Below are 20,919 nucleotides of genomic sequence, written 5' to 3'. Positions count from 1 at the left end.
TCCAATTTGAATTCATTCATTATCCTGACTAGCTAATTTTCCCGCCTGTCCAGGTGTCAAAGGGGCTCTGGACAGGGGGTGTTACATCCCCTCCGGTGAGGGGAGCTAGATTCACATTCCAAAGGCTGCAGTTTCTTTGAAGCTTGCCGTCCCAAAAAGGCTGATCAGCAGGTCATCCTGCGGTAGGGTAAGCTATTCCCTCTTACTGGACAGGCTTTTGTTCTGGGTGTCCTGAGAGCAAAGGCTCTCACCCAGAGGCTCGTAGGTTTTTAGGGGCACCTCTAAGGTGCCCTGTGAGTGCATGTAGTAGTAAATCCAACAGTGCCATCAGTGTGGTTTTACCAATACGAAATGTTTGATACCAAACATCCCTATTTTCATTGAAGGCATCTTGTGGCTGGGGAACTCCTTTTTAGGTTGAGTCTAGCAGCAGCGCGCATACACTGCTCACTTGCAAGGCATGCAGTAGTTGAGTATGCTGTGTAAGTCTCGCCGACTCTCCGCCCATACTTTTCATTGGCTAGTGTCATTGTTCTTTGTAAATGCTGGCTTCCAATTCATTAAAAGGCTTGTTAATCCCTCCTTGTTACCACCCTGTCTCCATTTGGTACTGCCCATGAGGACTTGATCTTTTACTGTGTCCTAATTCGGGAGCTTTCATTACCAGCTCTGAGAAATATTTACTTCATTAAGGGACAGAGCACGCACTGTATGCAGCTTCGGTAATGGCGACCGATTCCTAACCTAATTTGCATATCGTTTTCTGTTTTTATTTAAAATTTCAAACTTTAATACGGAGCGTGACGCCTGCTTCAGAGACACCGCGCTCAGTTTATTATTTTTTTTAATTTATTACTTAGCGTGGCGCCCGCTTCAGGGACACTGTGCTCGGTTAATTTTATGATTTTCCTTGTTCTATCCCATTTTTACATGGTTTAATACACGAGGCGCTGTCCGTTTAGGGTCGTTTGTTTTCTACAGCCTCATTCTCATAGAAAACTGGAGGTTGCCAAGATAGAGGCTCCGCTCGATTGAGGATGCAATGCGGACTAGTGTTTGTGCATACTATAAAGGGGGGTGCAGCAGCTGCCCGGAAGCGGTCAATCAGCCTCTTTTCTATTAACGTGTTGAATTCCCAGAATGGTGCTGACCCAGGTCAACTGGAGAAATGTGAAGCTGTTCTAATGGATTTGGCGGGCCTGGCACAGGAAAAGCAGCCTCACACAGTCACATTAGCGTTCGACTCCACCCCATGGCTACTGGCGATCATAAGGCCCTGATGCTTCTCTGCACTATCATGCTCCGATAACAGAGGAAGCACCGTGCGGAGCTGTGTTGTCCCTTCTCACTGTCTGGGTACAACCAGCATTCTGTAACTAAGGCATAATTGCAGGTTGAAGGGATCCCCTTTCTTTAGCTCAACCTCTCCCTCGTGTCAGAAGTTCAGAACCTGCCTGGAAGTCCTCTTTATTCAGCACTATTTCTACCTTCCCTCAAAATATATCCTCATACCTGTCACATACTGGTCCAATTCACACTGAGGATTTCTGTTTATCATTTCCCTTATAATAAACATTACTTTCTTGTCACCCTGCAGGTGACCAATGCTAAACCTTCACTCTTTCATTCTCTTCTTAAGGGAGTCTGAGAGAAAATTAAAGTACAATACGTGCACTTTATAACTCACATAGACCTTCCAAATCTTAAGAATTAAATTAGTATAAACAGCGTCACTTAGTCTAACTTAGTGTACAAACTTGGGATCAACTCTATAGGGGCTCCACGTAGCCCTCATTATGCACTTTTCCAAGTCTGATGTGTTGTCAAAGCCTGTGACATCATTCTCACATCAGTGCAACAGGGGTTGCAGTTGGTTTACCACAGATTCTGAAGTCACAGGGTTTAGCTCTTGACTAGTTATTTTTAAACAAACGAGACATATTAAACAACTGCAGGTCATGAACATTCAAGCTAAACAATTGCAACCCAGTGATCTTCTTATGTTTTGTCCCTTTAAGATATTTCATGAACCTGTGGAGCTCCTCTGTCTACACCGCCTTCCAATTTCCTAGATTCAACTTGCCGGACCCCTCTAACTAAATATGCTAAATGACGTCCGAGATAGCCACGCAGATGTCCCCATTTTCTGACAGACCTTCAAACACACCCAGACCGTACGTTATAGCATAAACGCTCTACACAGTGAAACCCAAAAGTTTATCCCAAACAATACTAACAAAGTAGAATTGGCCTAAATGTCAAACCAACATTTTTATGTCGAGCCTGGGCAGCGCTTGCTGTATTCGAGTATGGACTTGAAGCCACGCCCACTCTGGGCTCATATTTATCATAGTGTGTCATTGTCCTTCGTAAATGCTGGCTTCTGATTCATTAATAGGCTTGTCACTCTCTCCTTAGTACCGTCATGTCTTCATTTGTAACCTCCCATGAGGACTGGCCCTTTTACTTCGGTTGTTGCACGGTACGTCTTATTGTATTGTCTGTAAGCACTATTTCCTTTAATGAGTTTCACCTACAGTAGGCACTGCATGCTTTCCTGCAACGCGCTTTCACTTTCCAAGCAGCGTGGGAAAATGGCAGCCCCTTCTTTGAAATGCAATTAGTTTCGAATTTGCAAGACTCTGAGCTAGTGGCATTGTAAATAACAATGCCTTTTATGTATGTGTTAATTATCAAAACAGATAAATAAAAGGCATTGTCATTTACATTGCCAATAGCTTAACCTCTCGGAAATGCGAGACCTATTTCATTGCAAATGCTTGTTTCACCTGGGTACAGCACATGTTTTAAAATGGCTTTCCTTGTCACTTGTACCGGCAGTAATAGGACTGACCAGCACTGGGGCATATCTGTTCATGCAGGTATTCCCTCTCATGTAATATTCAGTGCCCTGCCTTAGGTCTGCTAGGCCTCCAGTAGGGGTGACTTATAAATATTACACGCAGTGGTAGAGGACATGGCACTCAGTGATGTCATGTCGTATTTCACTTTTGTCTGCACCACAACAAGCAGCCTGCTATTGCAGTCTTCCATTTGCTTTGTAAAGGGTCCCTTAGGGTGGCACAATTCGTGCTGCTGCCCTTAGGGACCCTTTTTAGCACCTCATGCCCTGGCTACCAGAGTACACCCTTTACTAGGCTTACAGAGAGAGCTAAAGGTTTTGCCAACAGGGTAAACAATTGCACATTTTTGGGGAAAGAACAATCGTGCTGGGGACCTGGTTAGCAGAAACCCACTTCAGTCAAAGGTGCATCAAATACCAGGGACAAAATAGGGGGTTTACTACATCAGGTACCCTGATTCCTACGGGTGTGATGTTGGTCCGTCTGGGGAGATCAAGAATGAGTCTTGCCGCTGAGTTTTGTGTTGTCCATGTTGTTCATGTTTACAGTCCTTCAGGAAGCCAGCTGAGGTGATGGAGGTGTTGAGGACTTTCTTGAGTTTTTGCCCAATCTTCTTGTTCCTTCGGTTGAACACATGGTGGGATGGCAGAGACTGAGCACTTCAGATACCTGAAGGTGGGGCACGCCCTCAAACAGCATTTTCTAGAAGGGGAACAACTGGCTGATGTGGCGCCACTGGAGGACCGTCTCCCCCGGACACCACTGACAGACAAGACTCTCTCCATGATCTACAAGAAAATAATAAATAGCTCCCCAGACCCCTTGACTGCTTGGAGAGATGCATTTGAAAGAGACACCAGAACACTATAAGGCAATGACTGAGTAAAGACGGTACAGTGTCCGAGGAAGGTGGCAATACAAGCCTGTTTTAAGCTATTCCAATTACAAATATTGTATAGATCATACTGCTCTTGAGTGCTTATGCCTAAGATGGGGATGGGAGACTACGCTCTTCCTGAGGGGCTGTGGGCAGGTGGGCACCTTTTTCCATATTCTATGGCAGTGCCCAAAAATACAACTCTACTGGAGAAGAGTGGTGCAGATAAGGGCCCGAGTGCTCAGACTGGTGGTTCCCCTAGATATTCAAAATGGCTCTACTTGAATATTCCAGTGAGGCGATATGGCCTAGATGCTAAAAGATAAGGTTGGTGGTAACGTCAAGGGTGGTGCAACACCATCCTCTCCCCTCCCCAAATTCAAAACTAGGAATCTGACATGGACTGATGCCAATGGGCTGAGCAAGTAGTATTTAGAGCAGGGGCTGTCCAAAGAAATGGGAGAAGGTGTTAGGTAACTGGCTTGCTTATCGAGCCTACTAAACAGATGGAGATGGGCATGGAAGGAAACTTACAATTTCGGAGTTCTGCTTATGGGGTCGGTGATTTCTGTAATGCGTGAAGTCTCCGCTCATGATGACCGTCACTTTCATGTACAAGCTATTTTTTGCTCTGTTTAACATATACACTGTGCGATTGACTTGACCACTACGTTTGCTGTATGCTGAGCAAAAGTTCAATAAAAGATTAAATAAAAAAAAAAGTAGTGAATACATTTGCTTGTGATGGAGACTGAAGTTCGCCCTCTTTCTTCAAAGACACTTTTTATGTTTGCTCAGTTTGGATAATGCAACAAAAATGTACTGTTTGCACCACTTTACACACAAGGAGATAGGCCACACCAGAGACATTCATGCACTGTCATTTTTGCTCCAATCAAAAATATTTTTAAAATAAACTCTATTAACATGTGCTCATGAGCCACCCATTTCCAGGAAATGGGTGGACTTTTAATAGTGTGCTTTCCGATGCACAGTTTTCACTTGGGGATCTGCTTTCCTTATGAAAGTATCCAGAACAGAAGGTTTGTTCTCCCGAGACCTCTTTGTCTTTTTCTGTTGAAGTCATGTTCATAAATCTCTAGTAGGGTCTTAGTTGAAAATCATTTTTGACCAGTAGGCGGCTGAAATTCAGGGGAATGCTTATTTTTCTTAATGCTTGCCTTCTGTTAAATATCGACAGGTTAGTAATGTATTGTAAGCTTTCTAATTTATGTAAGTTAAGTGCTTAAAAGATAGTTTTAACTGTAACTTTCAACATTCAGAGTTGAGTATGTTGCAAGCCCTAGCCTGCTTCAAGAGGAAACAAAATGTTTGACTAAGACAAAAGACCACTCCAATGAATGTGGATAGAATGAAACTGTGCTTGTGTGTTCCAAAGTCCCTCCTGTTATGGTAAGCGTAATTTAACCAGGTTATGTTATGCAGAATAATACCCCAAATGGCTGTCTTCAAAAAAGCCTTCTCTGCGCCCCTAATGCAGACAGCATCTATCATACAGATTCTGAGCTCAAAACAGCCATGTCTTAAGCTGCTTCGTGAAACTAAGATAGTTGGTACTGCTACACAAGTTGGTTTGTAGTTCATTCTGAAGACTTGGACCGAGACACAAAAAGAACTTTCTCCCTTCTTGGCTAATTTAAAACACGGTAGATCAGCCTAATTGCGGTCCAATGTTGTTAAACTGTTGGTGAGGTCATTGAAGTTGACTTCTAAAGGTGGTGTTGGATGAAGTTGTTACATTTAGTTTTTACTTTCAATATGTTATACTTATGGTTTCTGTTTCAATATTTTATCAAGGACCTCATGAAGAGCTTCAATCGGAACAGGCGGTACTTTTGTGCACTTCTCTCCACACACAGTCGTGCCATGGGGGCAGACCTGGTGGATGCCGACACTGTTGTCTTCTATGACAACGACTTGAATCCAGTGATGGACTCAAAAATTCAGGAATGGTGTGATCGGATTGGGCGATGCAAGGATGTTCACATCTATAGGTAAGGTTGACCTAATGAAAGGAGAACGTTCAAACTTGACCACAGCTGGTGGGAAGGAATGTTGTATTTTTGTCAATGACAATCAGGCATTTTCAAGGCAGGGCAAAGGTTATTCAGAGTGAGGAAAACCAAGACCAAACCTGAGTGGGCAGATTTAGACCATGAGTCCCTTACCTTTAAAGCCCCAGTAGAGGTCCCTCACTGAACCACAGGCAGTGTCGTTTTTAGTTGTCATGTAAAATTGATAAAAATCTTAGAACGAATGTCTTTACTAGGCAACCCTGCAGCAAACCACTTCTTAAGAAATTTAAATTTGCAAATTTCTTCACATTGTCATAATTAATAATCATTTGTCGCCTGGGCAAGGGAACATTTTTTCTTTTATCACTTTATTCTAGAGAAAACTGTACTTTGCCGAAGACTTTTTTTTTGGCATCTGATCGAATATAGATTCACATTCTGTGCACACTTTTCCCAGCTAGTGGCGAGATACCTTGGTGTTTATTCTAAAAAGTTTTCTGGCAAAGTGACCTTTACCCACATGAGTGTTGGTAAGGAGACATCTCTGTCGTATTAAAATGCAGCTGTGCCTTTTCTCACGCTTGATCATCTTCAGAATCTTTTTTTATTCCATTAAGTTTGGTGGTAGTGCTTAGGTTAGAGCTGCTTACCAATGAAAAGATGGAAAAGGCAGTTTTCTGAAGTACTGATAGTCTCACTGACTTGACCATGAAATTGCGTCTTTTTTTTTTTTTGCAACTGAGCGAAGCATAGTAAGAAAAGTCTTTTTTTTTCCTCTTGTGGGTTTCACTGAGTCTGTAGTTCCCCTTCGCCAGTCAAGCCCAACAGTAGTAGTTACTGTCCCCCAAGGCCTCGTCAGACTGCAAGTGCAGGGCTGCAGCACCTCTGGCCCGCTCACTTCAGACCCATTGGTAAAGCATTGGGCCTGGTGTGCCTTAACATTCAGCTCAAAGTGTGTGAAGCAGCTGAGTTAGGGATCCTTTCAGAGAAGGTGATGCAGGGCTGTGATCTTGATCCACTTGAGCCCGGCAGGAATAGAACATGTAAAGCTTTTTATATGCTGTTTCACTTATACTGGAGGCATTTTTCTATATTGTTAAATCTTATGTGTTCGTCTTGTTAAGTTTAGAGCTTAGGATTCTTTTTCTAATGCTTGCTGTTTATTTGATACTGCTAGTACAGCTACAACATGCATTTGTAGCTTATTGTTGCTTCATGGATCCCATGAATATTGCTGATTTACTGCTCACATTGTGGTTAATCAAATTTGACCTTTTCGATCCTTGATTTGTTTTGTGGTGTCCTAGACCCCCGGGCTCACCGCCAGGTTGAGCTTTATTTACTACTAACCCCTACTTTTCTCATATATCCCCTTGCCTCACCAGGCTCGTAAGTGGCAATTCCATTGAAGAGAAACTTCTGAAAAATGGCACCAAAGACCTAATCAGGGAAGTCGCAGCTCAAGGCAATAATTACTCCACTGCGTTTTTAACACAGGTAAGGAGGAGGGGTCGTAGAGACGTGCCTTCATGAATCTAATGGTACTTTTTATCACCTAAAAATTAAACCAAGACCTCTAATTAAGTATCATATTTACGTGTGCTGTGCATGAATCAGTGTGTGTGATATATATGTGTATATATGTGTGTATATATATATATATATATATATATATATATATATATATATATATATATATATATATATATATATATATATATATATTCCAATCAAAATTTACAGTGCACTGCAACCATCTTTAAAGAGCCAGATTTCTCACCCAGGCCCTTTGTACCAGCCTTCTGGTCCAGGCTTCATCTATTTTTTTTTTTTTTTTACACATAAACATTTCTAGATAAGGCCTTCAAAAAGGATATTCTTGTTAATTTTGCCTGAGGTTTTGTTCCTTTGTATCTCTTAAAGTGAGTCATTCTCACATTGACATTTTAGTTGAAATGACGAAGAAAAGGAAACATTTTTCAAAGACTGCTTTTTGCTTTTGTACATCCTTAGAGCTTGGCATTCTTTTTTCCTTGTAAGTGTGATGAAAGCTAGGAAGACCTAGTTTTATGTAACTCATAATATTTAAGTATATTTAAACGCCTTACATGTAATGTCTAGCCAGGGGCGATGGGGCGCAGTGCAAATACAAAGTAACAAACACAGGTACAGGGATAAATACGAAAAAACAATCCCAAATGAAAACTGCAAATGTATCAGAACAGCCGATTAGTAAACAAAAATAAATAATAGTGTATGTTTCGATTGCAGAAAGATGTTTTTATGTAGTTGGAAATATATAGTTTAGCCCTACTCACAGGTACTTCTGTTAAATTTATAACGATCAAAAGCTCAGTCAACACTGTCCGCTTTCAATTCTGTGCACTTGCTGCTCAAATGTCAGATGTTCAGAAACGAGAACAACTTTGGAAGTGTTAAAGCATAAGTATAATATTAAATCTGCAAAAACAGGAGGGAAGATTGGGTCTTCAGAGGTGCTGGAATGAAGTTCCAGAAAGTTACAGATTCTCATAAAAAACTGCTGATTGACTTGGGTCATTCCGAATGTAGTTGCTTAAGTATTGAGTTCCCTACATTTTAGACCCCTGAGTAATACAAGTATTGATTTAATATCAGATGAGTTGACATATGTTGAAGTGTTCTTTGCTCAGCTATAACACTTTTGACAGATTATGAAGATTTCTGCACTGTTCTGAGGGCATGATGTTAAACCTTCTGAAAGCTGATTTTGCTGGGACCCTCTGCTGACATTAAAAGAAAGTGTATGTCATGGTATAAAGACATTTTTACAATAGAAGAGATTCATAAGTGGCGCCAAGCACTATTCGGTGACATTGTACGTCCAATGCTGCATGCTCTGGTTAATTAGAAAATGTTATCCAGAAGTGTTTTCTGTTTTACAGCAAACCATTCAGGAGCTGTTTGAGGTGTATTCACCCCCAGAGGACTCTGGATTCAGGGTTAAAGCTGAGGAGTTTGTTGTCCTTTCTCAGGAACCTTCGCCTACTGATACAATTACTCCGAAGATTGCACGGCCATTTATTGAGGTAAGAAAAATGAACCTCGAGAATGGCTTCACCTGATCAGTCTAACTATAAAGAATGCGGAAATATATGTTCAAGGCATGTGTGGCTGTAGATACAAATGCTATGCACACTCCTGCTATCTCTTGTTGGCCCCGGATGCGTGCAAGTTTTTTTTCTTCAAAGAAGACTTTCGAGTCACAAGGTATTGTGACTTCTTCTCTTGGTGATAATGAGCATGGCCATCGACTCCATTATTATATTGTTTTCTTTCCGCCGCCTAGTTCAGACGTGTGCTCCGGGTCGACACCATTGAGGTGCTCCTTTTTGGGTCACATGGTTTTCTTCCCTGCGTCAGTGTTGTACTTCAATCATAGTTTCGCGCTATATAAGTACTCACTTCACTTCACTTCTCTGATAAGTGTTAGAAAGTGCCCTATTTCTGCATGGTTGCTGTGAGAAAATGCCATCCTTCTTGCCTTTGTATGCCCCCACTTTTTTCTGAACTGCTGATGTGCTTTGACTGAGTGTGCCCTGGGTTCCTGCCAACCAGGTACCCAGGGCCTTTGTTCCTTCCCTAAAACTGTGTTGAAACTAAAAACCCAATTGGCATCTCTTGCCACCTATCCGCCCCTAGTAAATGGTACCCTAGGTGTCCAGGGCATGGTGACCAGAGAGGACCCCTGAGGACTGCAGCACTTATTGTGCCACCCTCATGGGCCCTGTACCCTGACACCCACACACTGCCTTTGCAGGCTGAGTGTCTAAGTACAGAACTAAACCAAGAGTCGACATGGCACACATCCCTGTGTGCCATGCCCGCAGAATCCACTGCCCTGGCATACTATCACCTCTTTAGCTGGGTGCCCTATGCCAGAGGTGTGGGCACAGGTGCATGAGCCCTGTGCCCCTACAGTTCCCAGGGCCATTCCTGTGCACTGTAAGCGCAGTGATGCCATTAAGAGCATATGGTGCTGGGAGGTTGTCATTACGAACTCCACAGCGCCATAATGGCTACACTGAATACGGACAAGTTTGGTACCAAACTTCTCAGCACATTAAACCCGCACTGATGCCAGTGTAGGATTTAATGTAAAATGCACCAGAGGGCATCTTAGAGATGCCCCCTGAAAACCTAACCTACAATCCATGTCTGGGCTGAGTGGCTGCAGAAGCTTCCACACAGCAGACATGTTGCTGGACCCCTGGGTGGAGAGCCCCCGCTCTCCTGGGCCTGCAACAATGCACATCCTGGGCGAGGTGCTACGTCTCCTACCCCAGCATGGGCAGGGGGAAGCTTCAAAGGCATGCCGCCTATTTGAGCTTCTTCAGACCATTTGCTGTACCCAGCAACTGGCCCCCACCAGCCCTGACCCCCACTCTGGCGGGAAGACAGGTGGGAAAAACTACATCAGGAAGGGGGGGGTGCCAGCCTTTGCCAACCCCACCCCTCAGGTGGGGGAGATGAGGTGAAGGACGACCCGGGCTCCGGCCATCTTGAAGATGGGGATCCCTGCCCAATCACAGCTAGGCTCCTGCCCCCCTCCCACAGGAGAGGAGCAGGCTAGGGGGTGTACCCACCCCAGGACAGGGACCTATTGTTTCCTGCCCTTGCCCTACCTGTAACGCACCTAAATTCAGTATTGAGGGGCTCCCTGAACCTTCCTTCTTCAGATCCCGATACCAAAAGACGACAGAAGATCAAGAAGAAGAAGACCCGCCGCGCAGCTGCTAACAGGACGACAACAACAGACTTGGCCCCAGTTCTACCGACCTGTCGATCCTGGAACCTGCTCCTGCCTAAATCCCAGCGACTCCTGCGGACAGCAACCTTGGGACACCCAGAGGACCTGCCTGCCTTGACCCTCCAAAAGATTGGGACGCCCATCAGCAGAGGTTCTGCTGCAACAACCCCTCTGGTGCCAGCCAGGAAGCTCCGGACCAGCCCACTCTGCACCCGCCGAGCCCAACCGAACCAAGACCACGAGGACGTCCCCCCAGCGACTGGGATCAGAAGTCCAGTGCCCAAAGACCCTCCTCGAAGAACTAGACGACGCCTGCAGACTCAGAACCAGGGTCCACCCCAACCGCGAACAGCTAAGGGTAAGCTTTTCCGACACCCAATGACACCCCTGCACCCGGCTCCCTACAGCCCCCTGTGCCTCCCTTTGGGGTACCTACCTGTGCTCCAAGATCCCAATTTACCTCTCGAAGTGCTGGTCGCCCTTGGAGAGTCTCCGTCCCCGAGCCTTCAGTCTTTGTTCCTTTTTGACCTTTCCCGTTGGATAACATTGAGCGCCCGACGGCTCAAAAGCACCCTGCACCCAGCCGCCTGAGTGCCGCTGGCTGTGCCACCTTTGTCCGTCCTACTTCCCCCCCTTGCCCTGCGCAAGTGACCAGGAGCCCAGCTCCCACACCGCGTGTCCTGCTAGCCAGCAGCCACCAACCGAAGTCCCACTTTCCCTCATTGGATAACATTGGGCCTAACTACCTCTGCACCCGGCCACCCCTGTGCTGCTGGGGCTGAACCAACTGTACTTACCTGACCCTGGGGGACCCCTGAGTCTATGCCCAGAACCTTAACTTCACCAGCCAAGTACTCACCTAGAAACCGGAACTCACTTACCTGCCATTGGATAACATTGACCAATTCTGACTCGAAAATTTTTTAAGTGTGAAGTTTTGGAAACTGAAAATATTCATATAAAATCCGATTCCGAAGTATTCACCTGTGAGCAGGGGAGAAGCCAGTACTCTACCTTGCAGCCCAGCACTAAACCGCAAAAGTAATCCTTACTGGGTTTACTAGTAACCTGTATTTTCTCCATATGAACCCATTGTCTACTTTTCTATGAAATTTCTTTTAAGTGTCTACTTTTGAAAACTTGAAATATTCTTTAAAAATCATACGAAATACTGAAACACAATTACCTACCTGTTTTAAGTTAAGACCCCAGTGCTGGCCCTAGGAGCCCAGTACTGGATTACAAAAGTAACGCTATCATACTTTACTTGCAACCTGAATTTTCTCCCACTGAATAACATTGCCAGATTTTCATTGAAAAGTTTCTAAGTGTGAACTTTTAAAACCGCTTCATATTCATGAAAATTCACTACAGTAACGAAAACGTTTTTGCTAACCTGGTTTCAGCTTAGACCCCAGGACTGAATCTAGGATCTAGTCCTGGAACTACTAAAGTAATCTATTCTGTAATCAACTGTACTTTTATGTTAACAATCCATTAAGCTCAATGCTAAAGTGTGTCTAGACTTGAGTTGCCTTCAGCAACCCCTGTACCTATTGTGTTTACAAACTTTATTGCCTCCTTGCAAAGTAATTACATGACAATACTCCTATCTAGAAAAGTATATTTTTATGCCTGTTGGTTCTAAAAATAAAACAACTATATCTTTGGATATAAAAACAATTGGCCTGGAGTTCAGTCTTTGAGTGTGTGGAATCCTTTGCTGACTGACTGTGCAAAACAAATGCTTTACACTGTCCTCTGATACTGCCTTACTGCTCGACCAAGCTACCACTTTTGAGAGTAAGGTCAGCCCTGACTTCAACCTTTGTTATTCCTTTGGGGTTTGTGGACTCTATACACACTGTACCTTACTTTGGTCCAGTATATAAAGAGCCACTTTCTCACAGTTGCCCACACTTTTGGCTGAACTGCTGATGTGCTTTGACTGAGCGTGCCCTGGGCTCCTGCTAATCAGGTACCCAGGGCCTATGTTCTTTCCCTAAAACTGCATTGAAACCCAAACCCAATTGGCATCTCTGGCCACAGGTCAGCCCCTGGTAAATGGTACCACAGGGTCCGAGGGCACTGTGACCAGGGAAGGTCTCTAAGGACTGCAGCATTTATTTTGCCACCCTTCGAAGTCCTGTACCTTTACACTCACGCACTGCCTTTGCAGGCTGCGTGTCTTGGCGCAGAACAAAGTGAAGAGTCGACATGGCACACATCCCTTTGTGCCATGCCTACAACCCACTGCCCTGGAATAGATCAGTCACCCCTTTAGCAGGGTGCCCTTTACCAGTGGTGAGGGTACAGGTGCATGAGCCCTGTACCCCTACAGTGTCTAAGTCCATTCTTAGACATTGTGTAAGTGCAGTGCTGCCATTAAGAGTATATGGTGCTGGGGGTTTGTCATTACGAATTCCACAGCACCATAATGACTACATTCAAAACTGAGAAGTTTGGTTTCAAACTTCTCAGCACATTAAACCCACACTGATGCCAGTGTGGGATTTAATGAAAATTCACACAGAGGGAATCTTAGAGATGCCCTCTGAAGAACAACTTACCACTAGTGTCCAGGCTGGGTGACTGTTTCAGCTGCCACTACTAGACATGTTTCTGGACACCTGGATCGAGAGCCTGCTGCTCTCGGGGGCCTGAAGCAATGCACATCCTGGGACGAGGTGCCAAGCCTCCTCCCGCAGGATAGGCAGGGTCCACGAAGGGGAAACTTCAAAGGCTTGGTGCCATTGTGAGCTTTCGCAGGCCACTTGTTGCTTTCACGAACTGGTCCCTACTGGTTTTGACCCCCACTTTGGGTGGTCGAACCGGCTGGAAAAACAAGCGAGGAAGAGAGTTGTGCCTACTCCACCCCTCAGGTGGGGGAGGTGAGGTGAAGCACAACTCTCAGTCCCTGCCATCTTGCAGATGGAGGGACCCAACCAATCAGAGTGAGGCATATGCCCCCCTCCCACTGGAGGGTGGCATAATTGGAGGTGTACTCACCCCAAGGAACCCCATTGGTCCCAACCTTTATTTACCTGTAACGCCCCTTTATAGTATTTAGGGGCACCCTGAACCTTGCGTCCTCAGACAGGAAACCAGAAGAAGGACGAACAGCCGTGCCGAAGCTTACAAGAGGAGGATGCCCACTGACTTGGCCCCAGCCCTACCGGCCTGTCCACACCTCAAACCTGCAGAAGCGAAACTCCGGTGTGTCCTGCAGCCTCAAGAACCCTGAGGACCTGCCCTGCCTTCAAAAGAAAGGACTCTGTCTCCTGTGAACACCGAATTTGTTCACCAACAGACTCCAAGTCCGCCAAAGTCCTTGAGTCTGCATCCAACGCCCACGGCCCGAGTTCGAGTGGCCCAACACCAAGAGGAGGTCTCCCTGGTGATCATAATCCGAGAACCAGTGACCCCTGACCTGCCTCAAGCGCCCAGCCGACGCCTGCAGCCTCAAACTGAAAGGTCCCCCCAACCTCGAGCACTAGCTGGTAAGAAGATCAAACCCTAAAAGGCACCCCTGCACCCTACGTCCCACGGCCTTGGGTGGTGTAACTGATGATGCCTAACCAATCCCCACATCCCAACTTACCTCTCCAAGTGGTGGTCGCACTCAGAAACCCTTCGTCCCTGAGCCTGCAGTGTGTTTGCAAACTGGAGACTCCTCAGTTGCGAGTCTAAATCCCTCAGCTTTCTCTTCATAAGGTCATAAGACCCAGCATCTGCCCCAGAAAGGGTCAGGAATCTGTCTCTGCGGTTACCAGAGAATAGTTCCCAAAGGAGTGCCCCCAGTGTGACTACTTCATTTTTTCTCATTTCAAAGGCTATGAACCATTTTGTGATATCATCACTCTCTTCATATTTAGGGACAATCTCTTTGGGGATTTAATCATCACAAGATTGCTCTTTATCCTTAAGTAAATATTGCAACCATTGATGAGTGCTAGGCCCTTCTCTGCGCTCTCTCTCTCTCTCTCTCTCTCTCTCTCTCTCTCTCTCTCTCTCTCTCTCTCTCTCTCTCTCTCTCTCTCTCTCTCTCTCTCTCTCTCTCTCAGCGTATCTCTCTCTCTCCCTCTCCCTCTCTCACTCTCACTCTCACTCTCTCCCCTCTCGCTCTGGCTTTCTCTCCAGGAGTCTGGTCTGTAGATCCAATCTTTTGGTCAACCTTGCTAGCAGGTTGTCCTCCGCTTGAGGCTGTCCTCAATGTCCTCAGTAGTGCCTGATCCACCTGTGTGTGCTCTAGGTACTGGGAGGTTTATTTTTAAATTCAGGGCCACTGGGGCCCTTCTCTCCCTATGAAGTGGGGTGTGTGTGGAGGTTGATAAGCATCCTCATCCCCTCCCTCTTCTTCCACATTTGATTTGTCTTCACCATTTTCAGATGGGTGGTCCTTAGCATGCCCAGCCAACAGCTTCTGGAGCTTTTGTTTGGTGCGTTGAGACCCCATGGTTATGTTTTTAATTTTACATATGGACCTTACCTCCTTCAAAGACCATTGAAGGTAAGGGGAGAGGTCAAGCTCCTCAACCTGGTCCTCTGTCATTGTGGTTATCTTCACTAACAGCTGGGTTCTTGTTAAGAGACATAGTTAAACAAAACTTCTAACCCCTCGTATCGCTAGCCAAAGTGACTTTATATTTTTCTACAATTCTAAAGGGACTTAACCAATGCCCTAACAAGGCTTTTAGTAATTTGGAAAAATTAACGATTTGAAAGAGTCAGAATTGTAAAGACAATTTAAGAGTTCTGTTGTGTGATCAGGTGGTAACCAAGTTAGTCCAACAAATTTGAAGTTGTATATCCCAATGCTGCCACCACCATCGCCAAATTGAGAGTAAGGTATTACCTCTGCCATACCTTTGGGGACTCACTGGACTCTGTGCACATTATACCTCTTTTTGGTATAGTATATACAAAACCAACTTCTTACTGCTGGGGAATTTGTTTTCACCAGTGTTCAGTACATTGTTTAAGATGGCTTCCCTGGTCACTTGCACTGACAGCAAGTAGAACTGACCTGCACAGGGGCATATTTGCTCATGCAGATATGTCCTCACATATAATATTAAGCACCGTGCCTTAGGGCTCTAAGGCCTGCTGTAGGGGTATCATATGCAGTGGTACGGAACATGGCACTTAGGAATGTGGGACATGTGTTTTCACTTTTATCTGCACCAAAACACACAGCCTGCAATGGCAGTCGTGCATGTGCTTGGTGAGGGATCCCCTAGGGTGGCACAATTCGTGCTGCAGCCCTTGGGGGACCCTGCCATAGTACCCCAGGCCCTAGGTACTAGAGTACCATTTACTATTGGCTTACAGTGGTAGCTAAATGTTTGCAAATGTTTTAAACAATTGTACAGTTTTAAGGAAATAACACTGGTATCAGGAACCAGGTTAGAATGAGCCCAGCACCCCTCAGTCGTAGGGGGGGTTGGGGAGGGTACTGCAATAAAAATCCAGTTTCCCACTACCTGGCGGAGGGAACCTCTGGATATGCAGGCCAACTTCATGGACTTTTCCTTCGAAGGTACAAAACCGTTTTGGGAAAAGACCAACTCCATCTCAGGATGATTCAAAGCCAATATTGGCTCAGTCTGCTGTCTTGGTCAACATCATAAGTGGAAGTAATTTCAAGGGATCCAGCAGATTTGATGATGTTGGAGAGGCCTTAACTTCAATCAGCACTAATTGGCCTGTGGTCAGCATCAATCTTAGAACCACACTCTTGAGACAGTTCAGGGTCTGTGGAAAGGGGCCCTGCACCACCTCAGACAGTCGCTAATTCCTCCTCCACCTCCCCAGCCACCCCAGGAAAGTTGCTCTAGGTCCCTTGTTTGGACAATTGCAGGTGGTGGGAGGCCTGGTGTCCCTTTTTCTGAAGGCCTGGAGTGTCTCAACTTTGGTCCATGGGTAATACAGATTGTGGAAAAGAGGTCTTCCTACCCTTCCATGCTTTTCCTTCCAGGATTCCCGCTGCCCATTGGAGCCTTTTGCTGGAACACTTTTTCCTCGTGTAGCAAGGGGTGTCTGCCTTGCATCAGAAAGGAGCCGAGGAGGTGGTGTCAGAGCAGTAGATTGGACAAGGAGGCAACTCTTGTTGCTTCCTTTTTCCAAAGAATGGCATCAGACTGTCTGCTATCCTGGACCTCATGTTTTTTTAACTTCTTCCTGTGTAAGTAGAAGTTCAAAGTGCTGTTTCTCACTCATGTTCCGATTCTGAAGTCCCACAGGAAGTATCTGAGCTTTGTGGAGGGCACAACTACTATCAGTTTGCAGTTCTTTATTTTGGTCTGAAATTGGCACCACAAGTCTTCTCAAAAGTGGGGGAAGCCCATTTCAGGGGGTCGGCGGTTCCAATTTTGTCAGCACCCCCTTACCATCTGGGTAGAGCTATGGAGAAAATTTTTATGTATAAGTCTAGTACCTGGAGGAGGAGTCCGAAGCTGTGGAATCTTGAGGTAGATAGTGTCCACTAGAGACTTCACTACCAAAGGTAAATAACTTTTTCTTCACATTTAACCCTCCATTTCTTTCTAAATTTGTCAAATTAGCCTTTATTAGAATGTGTTTGTATGGGAAAAGTTAATTTAGAGTAACAAATTGCTTTGTTTTACAATGAAACAAAAGTAAAGCTAATAAATGTGCACTGGTGCTGTCCCTATTGAATACGTTTGCATGTGAAGAAAAATCTCTTCTCTGCTGATTCATTTTGATTGATGTTTGGAAAAGTCTTTTCCCTATAAATTCAAAAACACTAGCTTTGCAAATGTGTGTTCTCATCTTGGAATTTGACTTCTGCTTAGGCACTCAGCAGCCTTGAGGAGGTGGACGAAGATCCTACGAGCCAGCAACAAGATCCAGCAGCTGATCACTGCCCTGCCTTATTACCACTCCTTCTTTGTGATTTGGAGAGCGATGAGGAGCCCACACAAGCTTCTGAGCTAGCTGACTTAATGGATCAGGTAAGAACCGTGTGTTGATATAAAGCATTTGTCATTAGTGGTGCAGCACTTCCCATGAGGTATGGGAAATGTAGCAAAGGATGTGCCTGAACACCACCGTTGGGGATCAGTAGCAGAATAATCTTGTAAATGTGTTTCTTTGGATTAGAAAGCTTCACTTCTGCAATAAAATAATTTCACATGCAGATATGGGAAAATACATCAAAAGTTCTGTGTTGTGACATCTGAGGCTGGTTTCTCTGTTGCTAGAAGACTCAAGACCTGCTTTCAAATTGAGTTGTGCTAAGCTCTCATTTTCCCCAGTATCCACAGTGAAGTACTAGGTCGATTTGCCTTGAAGCCTCTGGGCACAATGCAGTCTAAAAATGAAGCTCAGCAATTTGTAACTTGCAGTAGTAGGTTCAGCTCGTATGCCTCCAAAAGACCTCCGTGAAAGAGCCTTTGTGACTTAGTCTGTTAAGGATCACACCAGAACTGTCTTGCTGAACAGTATGTTGCTTGTGCACATGGCCTTCTCAGAAATAAGTTTGAATCAGCAGATCTTTCTGTATTGTTGACCTAATTCTTTGTATAATAACTTTCATTAATAGTTTACTTTCTTAATAAAATTCCTTTTAGCTTCACTTATTTTGTACAGTAGCTTCACAAGCAATGTGTGCAGATTCATGGTCTTTATGGTCATTTGTAACCTCATGAGCTTTGCATGCTAACCTCCTGACCTTTGCGTACTGTTCTCATTCATACTGCATAGCATCTTGGACTTTCCATGCTAGACTCTTAAGCTTTGCATAATAGCCCCCTGAGCTTTACCTGATAGCCTCATTTGGTGTTAGTCTCATGAGCTATGTGTTCCAGAGTTGAGGCTTTTGTCTAATTTGTAAATATGTGTATCAAAATTCTGTTTGCATTGGGGATGACTACTTTAAGTCTTTAAGAGAATGTGTTTTTTGTCTCGTGAACAGCTCACCCCGATCGAAAAGTATGCTCTACAATACCTGGAGATTTTCTACTTGTCCAGCAATGAAGAAAAACAGAGGCTTATCGAGGTACTGGTGTGAGATTTCTGATGCCCACCTAAAATACGAGCACAGAGTGAGGAAGGCAAGATTAAGTATAACGGATGACAGAACCTAGGGTTGGCAAGTCTTGAGACAGTGAGGTTTTTGCTTAATTAATTGTTTTGCAGCTTTTAATTCCTCATGAAAAGTTTAGAATAAGATTTTGGGCACCCTTAAGTCATGTAGTAATTTACAGAAAAGTATTATAGACCTTGACTGAATTAGTAAAATGTCTGAATGTGTTTTCAGCTGTAATGCCACTCTTTTTCCTTTAAGGACGAGTTGAAAGCTGCAAAGAAGGCCTGGGAAATCCATCACATCAAAGAGCTGAAGGAGCTGCATGCAAACCTGCTCTGGGAAGAAGATGAGGAGGAACTTTTCACATACACCCGGGAGGATGCATATAACATGGTAAAGGGTCCCAGCACCTCATTAGGCAGAGGTTTCGATAATTATTTTTATTTATATTGTGGAAAATGGGGTTCTGTTGCAATTACCCCCTGCTTTTTGCATGGATGTTGATGCAACTTTGAATGTGGAGTACTGGGTCCCTGCTGGGCAGGTACCCAGTAAGTCCCTAGTAAATCGTTCCTGGGTACCTAGGGAATTGGGACTGAAGAGGGTGCCCTAGGGGCCCCTCACTTAGGCCATGCAGACTGCCACTGCAGCATGCATGGGCTGGTGAACACAAAATGACTACATCGACGTGGCATACTCCTTGGGTGCCATGCCAGCTATCATTGCCTAAGATATAGGTAAGTCACCCGTCAAGCAGGCCTTACCTGCCCTAAGGCAGGGTGCACTATATCCCAGGTGTTGGCATATCTGCATTTGCAGATTTGCCCCTACAATATTGGAGTCTATTCCTTAATGTTGTAATTGCCAGTGACCCCATAGAAGTACATGGGCTGGAAACTCGACAACTTTGAGTTCCACAGCCCTGATGGCTTCACTAAATGCAGGAGTGTTGGTACCAAACAACTCCTCACTATAAATCCCAGCTGATGCCACTGTGAGATTTATTGTAACATGTACTCAGAGGGCAACTTAGAGGTGACCCCTAAAAACCTGCCGACCCTGGTGTGGGCACTGACTGGCTTTAGGAAGCCTGCCACACACAGACAAGTTTCTGGAACCCTGAGTGGAGAGCCTTTGCTCTCTGGGACCAGAAGCAATGCACATCATAGGCAGAGGTGTTCCACCTCCTCCCCGCAGGATGGGCCAGTGCTCAAAGGGAAGCCTCAAGGCCTGCCGCCTTTGTAATGCGACCCCCAGCCTTTGCTGCTAGCAATAGATGGCAGCCCCCGGTTTACACCCCAACTTTGGACGCAAAAAACGGCGGGAAAACTTAGAAAACTAAGAGGTGTGCCCACCTCTGCCAACTCCACCCCTCAGGTGGAGGCAAAGTTAAGCACACTTTTCAGACCCCTCGACCTTGAAGATGAGGGGACTCCTCCAATCAGGGCTAGGTCTAGGCCCACTCCCACTTGAGAGTGGCATAATAGTGGGTGTAGCTACCCCAGAGAAGGTGTCCATTGTCCTACCACTTCCCTAAAACGTCCCCTGAAGAGAAGACTGAAGAAGACTGCCCTAGCTCTACCAGCCTGTCTCCAGCTTCAACGACCCTGCGACCTGTCTCGCAGCTAGCGACCTCTGAAAACCCTGGCAGGATTGCTTCCTTAGAAAAAGACTCCAATCTCCCGAGTACCGCAGCCCAGTCCAGAAGAAACCAGCTACAAGGATTCTGGAACAAGGCGGATCCGTGACTCTGCCCAAACTGCACCTGATGCCCCAGCCTGAGTCTGAGTGGCTCACCTGCCCAGGGAAGTCTCCCCAGAGATTCTGAGTTCGAATTGGCATTGGCCGACATCTCCTTACCTCTACTGCAGTGTGAACCTGAAGTGTCCCCTCAGCCACCACCGGCCCGGTAAGGAGAAATACGACATCTAAAGGCACCCCTGCGCCTGCTGCCCCCTGGCTTTGAGAAACCAGCAGGTCCCTGTGACCTCCAAAATCCCAATTTAGCCGTTTTCTGCCTGCACCCTCCAGTTCGACGCCTGCAGCCTGTTTCCCAAAAAGAAGATTCTCCATTGAAAAGTATTGCGAGTCAGACGCTGAATTTGCACCCGGCCATCCCTGTGCTGCTGGTGGTGTATATTTGGTGCTGGTCAATTTCCATGAGCACTCAAAATGTACAGGTCCAATATCCAAATTAAAGTTCTGCTGAATTAATCTGATGCAGTCACAGGTGGTAATCCAAAATAAATCATCAACGAATGTCCTTCAAGTCACGGATAATATTTTATTTTCCTTTTTTCTGG

The 20,919-nt window shown here is 45.3% G+C and overlaps 1 protein-coding gene across 2 annotated transcripts in view; it reads left to right on the top strand.

The window, feature by feature from the left end:
- EP400 (E1A binding protein p400) overlaps positions 1-20,919 on the top strand; it is a 657,563-nt gene that overhangs the window by 362,208 nt on the left and 274,436 nt on the right. For both annotated transcript variants that reach the window (XM_086942653.1, XM_086942654.1), the window contains 6 exons: positions 5,560-5,756; positions 7,163-7,274; positions 8,702-8,845; positions 17,382-17,540; positions 18,503-18,586; positions 18,875-19,009. In XM_086942653.1, the coding sequence (XP_086798779.1) occupies positions 5,560-5,756; positions 7,163-7,274; positions 8,702-8,845; positions 17,382-17,540; positions 18,503-18,586; positions 18,875-19,009 (831 nt within the window). The remainder of the gene's footprint in view (positions 1-5,559; positions 5,757-7,162; positions 7,275-8,701; positions 8,846-17,381; positions 17,541-18,502; positions 18,587-18,874; positions 19,010-20,919) is intronic.

Source organism: Lissotriton vulgaris, chromosome 11, assembly GCF_964263255.1.
Source record: "Lissotriton vulgaris chromosome 11, aLisVul1.2, whole genome shotgun sequence".
Taxonomy (NCBI): domain Eukaryota; kingdom Metazoa; phylum Chordata; class Amphibia; order Caudata; family Salamandridae; genus Lissotriton; species Lissotriton vulgaris.
This window is presented reverse-complemented; position numbering and strand designations above follow the sequence as displayed.